This window comes from Heterodontus francisci, chromosome 7 (assembly GCF_036365525.1).
Source record: "Heterodontus francisci isolate sHetFra1 chromosome 7, sHetFra1.hap1, whole genome shotgun sequence".
NCBI lineage: Eukaryota > Metazoa > Chordata > Chondrichthyes > Heterodontiformes > Heterodontidae > Heterodontus > Heterodontus francisci.
The window spans coordinates 43,523,534-43,537,141 of record NC_090377.1 but is presented as its reverse complement, the minus strand read 5'-3'; the positions used below and the strand labels follow the sequence as shown (position 1 = coordinate 43,537,141).

Here is a 13,608-nt window from a genome sequence, read left to right as displayed (position 1 = left end):
TGAAGTTTCCTGCAATTAATGTGTTAAACTGCTGTTGCCTCTCACTGACCTGCATGTCCTGACTTCAGCCTCCTGACTTGTGGAAAGCATGTGCAAATAGCAAGAGTGCTGTGTCCAGTTTTCACCAGCTGTTCCAGCTCCTCTTTCCCCCTGGCCCTACCATTGTCCTCTTTACCTTTTTCCTTCTGATGATGGAACTGCTTCTTTGCAGTGCTTTCCCAAATGGGCTGTCTCGGGTCTCTGTGGCTCTGTTTCATGGATGGACAGGCCTGTGAATCTCAACTATCAGTCAGTTTTCCTGCTGATTCACTGCTCAACCAGAAAGTTGCTGATACACTCTGACACAGAACATGACCTGTTGTGTTTTTTATCCTCCCAAATGTTTTCGATCTGTTCTAAGATTTGCCTTTTGTGCCGAATAATATTGAAGCAACAATCAGTCATCACATTTCCTCTTTTCTTATTATGTGACTGCTGTAATGCCGGTAAGTAGAACTGAGAAACTCAGTTCATTACTGAAGTTACCCACTGCTTCAAGTGAGAGCAGTTTGAAATGAAATTGAATTGAAATTTCTTGGTACTGGAAATCAGGTTTGTGATTTAAGATGTCAATTGTAAAATTTACATGGAAAGTATTAAACTAGTTGAATAGAATTTTCTATATTAGAATGATTTGCTTGTAACAATAAGGGACAATTTGTATTTCGGCAGGAGGCACGGTCAGTTTTATGGTCCTGCCTCATTTTATGTTGAAGAGATGAGTTGTGAGTACTAATCGTGCTAATTGTAGGCAAGGCTAAGTGGGAGATCTGGTGGGATGGGAGCTACTTAAATGCAGCCTGCAGCCTCAAGGAGAGGTACATCTTTTTAAAGATGTTTAGTGGCGAATGAGTTATTGAAGCAGCGGGCATCATGATGTTACGGCCACGTGGTGAGGTGTGTGGGTGGTTAACTGTTTAATTCCCACCTGACTGCAGCAATTTTTATTATTGGGGTTTAACCCCATGTTTTGGTTTAAAACAGAAGGTTAATTATTTAGTGAGCAATATGCCTTATCCCACAATTGTTGCAACTTCATCTACTCTCGCGTGTGCGCTGTCCCAACAGAGGAAAAGGAGTAAGTGATTTTCAGGTGAGTTAGGATTTCAGGGTTCACCGTAAACCTGTTGAATTCTCTCTAGTCAAGTTCTTTTTGGTTGCAGGCCTGAAATTTTTTGTAGATTTCTCTCTCAGTTGAAAGTTCAGTTTGAAGCCAGAGAATCACTTCCAGTTCATTGTGTAAGTTGAAAATGTAGAATTTGCAACAGGACATCTTCCCTTCTGGCTTGGATTCTCTCTCCCAGCTCTTAGCTGGACAAGCTTTTGGTGGTGTATGTCTGTCTGCCTTTTTAAGGTAAAACCTTTGTCGCATCAGATTCTGTTACACTTTGGTCCCTCCCCCTTGGTGATCACACAATGGCCCAGGATGAGAATAATCTGGTTATCATGTTTCTACTTCATACCTTCTTTGTTTCAGGATGGGTGGAGTTAAGTGGCAATGTTTAAATACACATGTGGCCATCTTTTGCAGCATTGTCTTTTTTTTTTAAAGTAGTCAGTTTTTATAACTGTTCAGTTTGAGTCTGTATTTTGTCATCGTCTCACTTCTCGCAAGCGTGATACTGTTGTCCAGGGTTCCACCGCTCCCCCTCCATCCCTGCCCCTCCACAGGTATCTTTGACAGGTGTTAAGTTCCCTGTCAAATTAGCCAAGAGCAAACTCAGCAGGTCAATGCCAGCAGCATTGTTCCAAGGAACTTGACTGCAGTACCAAGTGATACTTAACAATCTCACCAAAACTGTCAAAGACTCTCCTTTCCTCAATCTCTATACAGCCCTGAACCACCTTACTTCAGAGCTAGCACAATCAATCCTTCTCTCCACTGCTTCCCATGCCATTCGCAACGGCGTACTTGACACCTTCTGATTGCAGTCACACTTGAGACTTCTTATTGTTCTCGCAACTACTTTACTCTCGTCACGCTAGCTGCTTCTTTGTCTCAGCTTGCACACCACACTAAGCTACCTTGCATCTTCAAAATCCTTCAATAGGGTGCACAATATCCCAATGTCACTCTTGCAAAAGAAGCTTACATACAACGAAGGGAGAGCTCATGAACTGGAGCATGTCACACAACTCTGCAAACCCTAACACCAGTGAAACAGAGACCTGTCAATGTTGTAGGCAGAAATGGCATGCAATATTGGAAGTGGCTAGGCTGGAAGACATGCATAGAAGGTTTTGGGTATCATCCCTTTTTACTTAATACCCACGCACACATACCATTGTGTTGCCACTCATTTGCCACTGTTTACTCTCATTACATGCTAATGCTGTTCTTCTTCTCCTTTTCTAGGTCTTTCAAAAGACTTGGGGCCCTGCAATTGCACAGACCAAAGGGGTGTGACCTCCTGACAATACACTGCCAGTCACTTGTCTTTGCATGCAGCAGCACAGAAATTGGTGCTCTGTTTAAATAGTTAGTAGTCTGCATGGGTGATAGGGTGCAGGTGGCAAGAGCAGCTAACAAATGGTTCACCAGAGGCCCTGCATGCATCTTGTCTCTAATGGACAGATGCAGACTTTAAGGGTCCGGCCTTTCAAAGAGAGATGATTTGTGTGTGCCAACAATTGCTCAGTGAACTGCTTTCCAAGGATCTATTCCAGAGTGGCAAAGATTGTGGAGGAATCCACGACCAACTTGTATAGGCTTGTCATGAATGGCATTGGCACTCTGCAGTCAACTGCCTGTGGTAACCCAATGGATTCGGAAGCTTGACTGTCCTTGAGAGTTGTGGTACCTGCTGTAGGCACTGCACAATGACTTGTGAATAAGATCAAAGCATGCAGAGTCAGGGGACAAGTAGCAGAATGGATAGCAGGATGTTTGCAAAACAGAAGAGTGTAGGGAGTTAAAGGTTGTTACTCAGATCGGGAAGAGTTGTTTCACAAGGATCGCCACTGGAACCACTGTTGTTCACCGTTTATGTAAACAATTTGGACTTGGGAACCAGAATTACAATTTCAAAATTGGTGGATGACACCAGACTGGGAGGTGCAGTTAATACAGAGGACTGCAATAGAATACAGGAATATATTTAATAAACATGCAGCAAGGACATTTAACTGGTGAATGAACTTCAGTATAGCTAAGTGTGAGGTAGTGCATTTGGTAGAATAAGGAGACCACGTACTCTTTGGAAAATAACTGTAAACTGAATGTGAAATTCGATCATATTATGATCACTGTTACCAAGGGACGCCTTCACTGAGGTCATTTATTAATCCTGTCTCATTGCACAGTACCGGATCTAGTATAGCCTGCTCTCTGGTTGGCTCTAGAACATGCTGCTCCAAGAAACTGTCCCCAAAACACTGAATTTATCACCCAGGCTATCTTTGCCAATCTGATTCGTCCAATCTATATGTACATACAAATCACCGGTGATCATCATTGTACCTTTCTCTCAAACTCCCATTATTTCATCCTGTATACCCTGTCCTACCGTGTGGTTACTGTTAGGGGGCCTCTCAACTACTCCACAAGTGACTTCTTACCTTTACTACTGCTCATCTCTACCCAAATTGATTCTACAGCTTGATCTCCGAAACCAAGGTCATCTCTCTCTATTGTATCAATGTCATCCTTTAATTAACAGAGCTACCCCTCCACGTTTTCCTAGCTTCCTGTCCTTCCTAAATATCATGTACCCTTGAATATTCAGGTCCCAGTCTTTGTCATCCTGCAGCCATGTCTCTGTAATGGCCATCAGATCATATGTATTTGCATGATGGTTTCCCATTGAATGTCAAGGGGAGGTGGTTAGATTCTCTTTTGTTGGAGTTGCTAATTACCTGGCACTTGTGTGAAGTGTTACTTGAGACATATCATCTCAAGCCAGGATGTTGCCCAGATCTTGCTGCATCTGGCCAAGGACTGCTTCATTATCTGAGGAGCTGTGAATAGAACCAAATACACTGCAATCACCAGCAGACATTTTCACTTTCTGACCTTCTGGTGGAGAGAGCGTCATTGATGAATCAGCTGAAGATGATTGGGCCTGGTACACTGCTCTGAGGAACTCGTGCAGCACTGTCCTGGGGCTGAGATGATTGGTCTCCAACAGCCAAAACTATCTTCCTTTTGTACAAAAGCAAAATACTGCGAATGCTGGAAATCAGAAATAAAAACAGAAAATGCTGGAAACACTCAGCAGGTCTGGCAGCAGCTGTAGTGAGAGAAGCAGTTAATGTTTCAAGTCTGTAACCTTTCATGTGTTCTAGTGCTCGTTTGCAGGCCTTCAAGGATGCTGTGAATTTTTTTTTGAAGCGCAAGAACACCAATGGACCTTTTTAAAACAATAACACAATTTTGTGTGTGTTTTTACAGTCATTTTCAGTTATTTATAGATGGTGGGCTAAAACACATTTTTTGTGATTTAAATCCATTTTCTGCTGTATTAATGAAACTGCACCTGATTGTGATCGTTGGTGGCAGATTTCACATTTGCCATTATGCAAATGTGTTTGAGCAGAATCTCAGACACGTCTAAAAACTTGTGCCTGTATCACCAATTGTGTCCAAAAGCTGAAAGTCTGCCCGTGTCTTTGTGGCATTTAACTCCGATTTAAGCTGTAGAGATTGGTTAGGGGGTCAGTTTTATAGCAGGTGTCTACAGCTGTTGGAGGAAATGGAAGGCCTTTTCTGATCCTGAGGGAAATTGTTGTTCTGTTTTGAATAGGCAGCTTTTTTTTGGTCATAGTGGTGTGCTTTGTGTTTGGCTCAACTTTCATAATTGTATGCTTTGTGCGCCATGTCCACATGTGCAAATGCAAAACTTTTAATTGTGAAGAAATTATAGATCTGTTGATATAATTCGGTCAAATCTGCTAACAGAAATGTTACTGAAATTATATAAAATATCTTCCAGATTTGAAGAAGACATTGGCTGTCCTCCTTGATAACATTTTGCAGCGTCTTGGTAAATTGGAGTCCAGAGTGGACAACCTGATCATTTCAAATGGGACAGGAATAAATTCTACTAATGCGACCACTACTGTGAACCCCAGCGCTGGCACAGTTGAGAAGGTTAATGTGGCAGGTAAGTATGTAATCTCTTTTTTGATATGCTGGTATAGCACTGCACTTACTTTTCTTTGGTAGAAAGTAACCAAAAATATTGCCTGAAAATATTAAAATGTAGGAATAGGAGTAGGCCATTTGGCCCCTTTGTAGCCTTTGAAGGGTCTTTTGAGGTTTTTTTAAAAAACAGTTTGTATTTTTAAAATTCCCAGATTTTTCCTGTTTGATAAATTCATTCCCTTTCCCTGCTCCTCCCCTTCAGTCCTGGCTTGCACTTGTATCTCCCAGGGTCAGAGAAGACTCCTCATGTCCATTACAACATTGCAGTGGAACACTGGCCTGCCTCTAGCAATGGTGCTGTAATTTAAATAGGTTATTATGAGTCTTGTGACTTTTTGATCAGGATTTAAGGTTTGGGTGGTGGTAAGGAAGAGTGAGGCATCATTCTTGCAAGGAGTTAAGACTTGATAATCAGTTAGAAGGAATGCAAGAACTGACTATTGTGAATTGTTATAAATTATTTTTGGAACTTTATAAAGGGTTAAGAAAAAACATATTTTACTTTGAATAACTAAATGTTCTTTTATCCATGGCTGGGCACAACATACTGTCCTTTTGCAGCTTGCCTGCCTGCCTGCACCTTGTCATAAGTTTTAAAGATGGTGGAAAGTATGAAATTTTACAATGCTTTTATATTACATTGACTAAACATTTGTATTTTTTATGTGCTCTATAAAGACTTCCCCTTTGCCAATTGCATTATCTACCTTTTAAAGGCTTATTAAAATTTAAAGTTCCTTTTTTACTCAAACAAATCTGTTACTCTTTCTTGTGCTAGCTCTTTGCCTCAAACTTGGTGCGCGTGGCTATGCTGTGTGTTTGATTTTTGGAACTACCATTTTCACACAAATTTTATGTTTGATTCGTAAATAATTGTACCTGGTCATTTAGCTTCATTATACAAAGACAAACAAAAAGGCACAATTATTTCTCAGCAAATTGAGATCATTATTTTTCTAGTTTTAATGCTGAAAATAAAAGCTAAATAACATCTGGAAAAAATACAGGTTTTTGCAATTGCCTGAAAATTTATATAATGTTCCTTGCTGGCACTTTGTACTCCCTTTCTTCCTCCCCCCCCCCCCCCCCCCCCCCACCTCCACCCCCATTTGACTCCACTTTGGATCGTTATTGTGTTGTTCCTGAACGTATGTCTACACTTCTATGCAGAATCCAAAGGATGCTTGCTAAATCTCAAAAAAAAAAACAAATGCTGGCAATAGCAAAAGTCAGGAAAACATGAAAAGTCACTGAAGGTCCCTTTTTTTCTCTTCTGGTTGACATACTTTTCCATAATTTTCTATTTCTGAAATGAAAGTACTGTTGTAACTGGTAGAAATCTGATATAATTAGAACAGAAAGATGTATCAAATGATGACCCATTTGGTTATGTTTGCTACTTTAGATGTTCTATTTTATCAACCATATCTAGATTGGTGCCTTGTTTTCTTCATGGCACATAGATGAGAGTTTAATTTGAAAGTGGTTGTCCAGCAATATTTATTTTGTGCATAAAAAAAATTAAGTTAAAATTTATACTTGGAATAGCATCCGCAGAGGTGTTATGTCATTGTTGTAATCTCTCCGATGCAATCATATGCAAAAGTCAGTAGTGAAAATGGATTATATTGCATTATTGTTCAGTAGATGAGATGTTTTTGAACCTCCTTCCCCAGTAGTTTGAATTGAGTGCCTTCTTTTGTCTCTGCAGATCTAATTAATGGAGCCCAGGAACAGTGTGAAATGCCTCCTATGGACGGCTTCCCTCACTGTGAGAGCAAATTGAAGGTAAAGCCCTAAACACTTGGAGAATTTCAGTTCTATTTCCAATATTTTGCTTTTTATGTTTACAGAAATATTTTCTCAATCCTTTACCCCCCACAACAACAGCTTGCATTTATATAGCACCTTTAATGTAATAAAATGTCCCAAGGGGCATTACTAAACAAAGTCTAACACTAAGCCATAAAAAGAGATATTGGATCAGATGACCAAAAGCTTGGTCAAAGAGGTAGGTTTTAAAGAGCGTCGTAAGGAGGAAAGCAGGGTGGAGAGACAGAATTGTAGGGAGGGTATTCCAGGGCCTTGGCAACTGAAGGTGTGACCACCAATAATGGAGCAATTAAAATTAGAGGAACACACATCTTGGACGGTTGTGGGGCTGGAGGAGATTCAAGATGGGGAGGGACGAGGCCATGGAGGGATTTGAAAACAAAGATGAGAATTTTAAAATAAAGACTTTGCTTGACTGGGTGCCAGTGTAGGGCAGCGAGCATAGGGGTGATGGGGGAACAGGATGTGGTGCTAGTTAAGACATGGGCAGCAGAATTTTGGATGACCTCATGCTTATGGAGAGTAGAATGTAGGAGATCAACCAATAGTGCGTTGGAATAGTCAAGTCTAGAGATCATGATGGTATGAATGAGGGTTTCAGTGGCAGCAGATGAGCTGAGGCAGAGGTGAAGTCAGGTGATATGGAGGTGGAAATAAACAGTCTTAGTGATGACGTGAATATGAGGTTGGAAGCTCCTCTTGGGGTCAAATGTGACACCAAGGTTGTGAACAGACTGGCTTCATCTCAAGATTGTTGCTAGGCAGAGGGATGGAGTCAGTAGCTAGGGAAGGAAGTTTGGAGGGGAACTGTAAACAATGGCTTCAGTCTTCCCAATCTTTAATCGGAAGAAATTTCTGCTCATTCAGTACTGGACGTCAAATAAGCAGTCTGATAATTTAGCAACAGAGGAAGAGTCAAGAGAAGTGGTGGTGAGGTAGAGCTGAGTATGTGAAAACTAGCACTCTGCTTTCAGATGATGTCACTGAGGGGCAGCTGTAGATGAGAAATCTCCTCGTTTGCTGAGTGTTTTGGATAAACCTCCAAGGGGGCTAGCCATCCAAGAAACTAGGACCTATGTGAGCCCTGAAATGGTGCATCACTGCCTAGATTGATTGACCAGTGTCAGTGCACATGTACTTTACAACAGAAGTCACTAAATAGCCATCAAGAACGTTCCTCTTCCCACCCACCCCCCCAACCCGCCCCAAACAAAAAGTGTGCTGAAGTAAGTTGTAATTCCCCAATACTTTTTTGTCTGAGCATTAGCCAACTTGGCACAGACCGAGAACTGAACTTGAGACTTGCTGGTTTGGTTCTTCAGCAGATGAGAAGCTGAGTAAAGAGTCGGAAGAGAGTTGGTGAGGTGAAGGCAGTCGCCATTCTGGGTTATACTTTACACTTTTACTAAGATTAATTTTGTTTTCTTCCACTCTTCCCACTATGTATAGGAACGATGAACATAGTTCTGAGACTTAATTAAATTCAGTCTCTCTATATATGGGGTTATAAAAGTTGTCTTTTTTAATGACCGTGTAGTAATATGCTATCATTTCATGAGAGGGTGAGGTTAGAAGAAATCACAAGGCAGTTCAAATGTTCTGGTAGAAGTCATAATGGTGTGTTCCACACTTAATCTTTACCATGGTACATGAAAATGCTGTCTCAGGGTGGGGCCTTCAGTTTTTCTTTTTGTATGGTGTTTGAGACCATAGTTACTGTGTCCGAAGTTTTGCTGTTTTATAAAGGATTTTTTTTCTGCTGGATTTCATTTATTGTGTACAATTATTGGGAGGAAAATAACATATTTCACATACTATTACTAAATGTAGTTGGGCCTTTGTAATAACAAAGGGCCAGAATGAGTTCTTGATGTACCTTCGAACATAACATAGGTTTGTGCAATAACTGCCTGTGACTTCTGGCCAGTATGCATTAAATGAGACCATTTGAAGTGGGTCCCAAGCTACATGAGTATACCCAACAAGTCAGCTTTCCATAGTTCAGAACTCTTGAGGACTCAAAGCTGGCACCAGTTTGAGCCAACTTTGTCAGCCCTTCCAAAGTTTTTCCCCCACTCAAGTGATGCCAAAATTAGTGAAAAATCTGTTCTACTGAGCTAGTCCACTTCCTTTAGCTTCTCCTGCCTGCCTGCCAGCCTATTCTACAAGATTTCCTCTTCAGTTTGATACCAAGGATGCAATAAAGCACCTCATTTCTGCATAGCCAAAGCTTTTTGTGTGTGCTTCTTCAGTTTCTTGCCAGAATACTAAACGGGATTCAGATAGAGGATGAGCCTTTACTGGATTAGAAATGTTGGTTTTGATAGCCTGAAGCTGCTCCCTCCTTGCCAGCCACTTGTTTCTCTTTCTATCTTGGTGAAGCTCAGATCTTTCCCTTCATTCTAGTTCAAATTTACATCATTCGAACCCGTCTTTCCTACTGCCTTCTGAGCTCAGATATAGTTATGGGTGAGAGTTTATACACTGAGTTTGAGCAATAGCACCTGAGCAGAATAGCTGAGTGATATAGAGGAGGCCTTAAATCCTAGCATCCCAGAACAATTTGTCAATGGTTTAGGGTTAGAAGCTCAATCCAACCTCTTTAAATCAGCAGCTGGTATCAAATTAGCAGGTGCAGTTAATTGAAGCAGGTAATCTACAAAATGAAATAAAAACAGAAAATGCTAGAAATACTCAGCAGGTCTGGCAGCCTCTATGAAGAGAAACAGTTACTGTTTTAGGTCTATGACTCTTCTTCAAAAGATGTCACCTCTGACTGTGGTTCCTCATCAGTACTACATTGGAGGATCACTCTAGATTGCCTTCCAAATCTATGATGAGATTTGAGCACAGAACTTTTGACTTGACAAAAGAATACTGAAGTAATACTGGCGAAACTATGGCATTTCAACATTGGAAGAAAATGACACATATATGATAGGTAATTTTAGAATATAACTTCAAATTAAACTGCAACAGTAAGACAGAATACAAATTCAAACCAGCAAATTTATTAATTTAGGAATTTGTGAATAGAGTTCATGCCCAGTGAAGACACATCATTTTCCTACTTTTAAGATACCAGCTTTATTCAAGGTGGACTCTTTAAAATTGACATCACCTTTTCTTAAAATAAAAAGGGTGGGCAATGCGTCGAAAGATGGCTGCCGAAGGTCAGGCAACCTTGCCTCTGTATTGGAGCATTGCCTTACTGTCTGTTAAGGACAAAATGATGCATTCCAGGCTAAGAGATAGCTAAGAAAATGTGTGAGTGTTGCGAACATTTCAGGGAATGAATATTGTTCAATAAATAGTTAATCTTTTTTAAACCTACAAGAAAACCTGTCACTGTCTGTCTCGGGGGCTAAAGCATCATTTTTACAAAACACAATTGCAGTCAGTTGGGAGGTGAAACGTGGGGACCACCCAAACCCCTTGCCACCTGGCCGTAACAACAGTAATGAGTCAGGAATACTTTTGTGATTAGACATGTAAGATGGACTTCCTAGTAGAATAAACTGAGACCAAAACACAATCTTTTTTCAAGGAAAGCTGGATGTTGAGAGGCTGAACTTCTTTATAGATAGTTAAGCTAGGTTGGCTCTATTGGTCGTCTTATCTATACCTTGTGACTAGTAAATAATCTAATGTTTAACAGAGCTAAAAGATGAGTTGCAGAACAAGAATTATTTGACTCATACTTATGTTAAAATTCTCTACTGAATGTTTGTTTATTCTGCATAAGGCTTAAATTTGTTTTACATTTCTTGCTTTCCAGTGGATGAAGACTATGTGGCGATCAGATCCTTGCTATGCCAGCTATGGTGTGGATGGGTCCATTTGCTCATTTTTTATTTACCTCAGTGAGGTTAGTGGCAGTATGCCTAAATTATGTAAAATGTGGCTTTTGTTCTTATTCGGACCAGTGCCTGCATGTGCAATTTTTTTGTGGATAATTTAGAATTTGAGAAAAATGGTAAAGAATCACCTCCCCCATTTTGAACTTTTTTTTTTATACATTCATCAATTGTGGGTGTCGCTAGCTAGGCCAGCATTTACTGCCCATCCCAATTTGCCCTCGAAAAGGTGGTGGTGAGCTGCCTTCTTGAACCGCTGCAGTCCATGGGAGATAAGTACACCCACAGTGCTGTTAGGAAGGGAGTTCCAGGATTTTGACCTAGCGACAGTGAAGGAACGGCGATTATAGTTCCAAGTCAGTATGGTGTATGACTTGGGGAACATGCAGGCGGTGGTGGTCCCATGCATTTGCTGTCCTTGTCCTTCTAGTTGGTAGAGGTCGCAGGTTTGGAAGGTGTTGTCTAAGGAGCCTTGGTGCGTTGCTGCAGTGCATCTTGTAGATAGTACACACTGCTGCCACTGTGCGTCAGTGCTGGAGGGAGTGAATATTTGTAGATGGGGTGCCAATCAAGCGGGCTGCCTTGTCAAAGAACAGTACAGCGCAGGAACAGGCCATTCGGCCCTCCAAGCCTGTGCCGATCTTGATGCCTGCCTAAACTAGCACCCTCTGCACTTCCGGGGCCCATATCCCTCTATTCCCTTCCTATTCATGTATTTATCAAGATGTCTCTTAAACGTCGCTATCGTATCTGCTTCCACCACCTCCCCTGGCAGCAAGTTCCAGGCACTCACCACCCTCTGTGTATAAAAAAAAAAAAAAACGTGCCTCGCACATCCCCACTAAACTTTGCCCCTCGCACCTTAAACCTATGTCCCCTAGTAACTGACTCTTCCACCCTGGGAAAAAGCTTCTGATTATCCACTCTGTCCATGCCGCTCAGAACTTTGTAAACCTCTATCATGTCGCCCCTCCACCTCCGTCGTTCCAGTGAAAATGATCCGAGTTTTTCCAACCTCCTCATAGCTAATACCCTCCAGACCAGGCAACATCCTGGTAAACCTCCTCTGTACCCTCTCCAAAGCCTCCACGTCCTTCTGGTAGTGTGGCGACCAGAATTGCACGCAATATTCTAAGTGTGGCCTAATTAAGGTTCTGTACAGCTGCAACATGACTTGCCAATTTTTATACTCTATGCCCCGACTGATGAAGGCAAGCATGCCGTATGCCTTCTTGACGACCTTATCCACCTGCGTTGCCACTTTCAGTGACCTGTGGACCTGTACGCCCAGATCTCTCTGCCTGTCAATACTCCTAAGGGTTCTGCCATTTACTGTATACCTCTCACCTGCATTAGACCTTCCAAAATGCATTACCTCACATTTGTCCGGATTAAACTCCATCTGCCATTTCTCCGCCCAAGTCTCCAACCGATCTATATCCTGCTGTATCCTCTGACAATCCTCATCATTATCCGCAACTCTACCAACCTTTGTGTCGTCCGCAAACTTACTAATCAGACCAGCTACATTTTCCTCCAAATCATTTATATATACTACAAACAGCAAAGGTCCCAGCACTGATCCCTGCGGAACACCACTAGTCACATCCTTCCATTCAGAAAAACACCCTTCCACTGCTACTCCCTGTCTTCTATGACCGAGCCAGTTCTGTATCCATCTTGCCAGCTCACCTCTGATACCGTGTGACTTCACCTTTTGTACCAGTCTGCCATGCGGGGCCTTGTCAAAGGCTTTACTGAAGTCCATATAGATAACATCCACTGCCCTTCCTTCATCAATCATCTTCGTCATTTCCTCAAAAAACTCAATCAAGTTAGTAAGACACGACCTCCCCTTCACAAAACCATACTGTCTCTCGCTAATAACTCCTTGAGTGTTGTCAGAGCTGTACCCATCCAGGCAAGTGGAGAGTATGCCATCACACTTCTGACTTGGGCCTTGTAGATGGTGGACAGGATTTGAGGAGTCAGGAGGTGAGTTACTTGCTGCCGGATTCCTAGCCTCTGACCTACTCTTGTAGCTACGGTATTTATATGGCTACTCCAGTTCAGTTTCTGGTCAATGGTAGCCCCTAGGATGCTGATAGTGGGGGATTCAGCGATGGTAATGCAATTGAATGTCAAGGGGAGATGGTTAGATTCTCTCTTGTTGGAGATGGTCATTGCCTGGCACTTGTGTGGTGCAAATGTTATTTGCCACTTATCAGCCCAAGCCTGGATATTGTCCAGGTCTTGCTGCATTTCTACACGGACTGTTTCAGTTTCTGAGGAGTCGGGAATGGCGCTGAACATTGTGCAATTATCAGCGAACATCCCCACTTCTGAGCTCATGATTGAAGGAAGGTCATTGATGAAGCAGCTGAAGATGGTTGGGCCTAGGACACTACCCTGAGGAACTCCTGCAGTGATGTCCTGGAGCTCAGATGATTGACCTCCAATAACTACAACCATCTTCCTTTGTATTAGTTATGACTCCAACCAGTGGAGTATTTTCCCCCTGATTCCCATTGTCATCAGTTTTGCTAGGGCTCCTTGATGCCATACTCGGTCAAATGCTGCCTTGATGTCAAGGGCAGTCACTCTCACCTCACCTCTTAAGTTCAGCTCTTTTGTCCATGTTTGAACCAAGGCTGTAATGAGGTCAGGAGCTGAGTGGCCCTGGCGGAAGCCAAACTGAGAATCACTGAGCAGGTTACTCAAAGGGTTCAAGTTGGT

The 13,608-nt window shown here is 42.0% G+C and overlaps 1 protein-coding gene across 2 annotated transcripts in view; it reads left to right on the top strand.

Annotated features, from left to right (window-relative positions):
* The window catches only part of mgat5 (alpha-1,6-mannosylglycoprotein 6-beta-N-acetylglucosaminyltransferase), a 176,232-nt gene that overhangs the window by 37,543 nt on the left and 125,081 nt on the right, over positions 1–13,608 (top strand). The window contains exons 3-5 of one of the 2 annotated variants that reach the window (XM_068035082.1): positions 4,971–5,141; positions 6,894–6,970; positions 10,794–10,883. In XM_068035082.1, coding sequence (XP_067891183.1) covers positions 4,971–5,141; positions 6,894–6,970; positions 10,794–10,883 — 338 coding nt within the window. The other variant, XM_068035083.1, reaches the window with a different exon arrangement.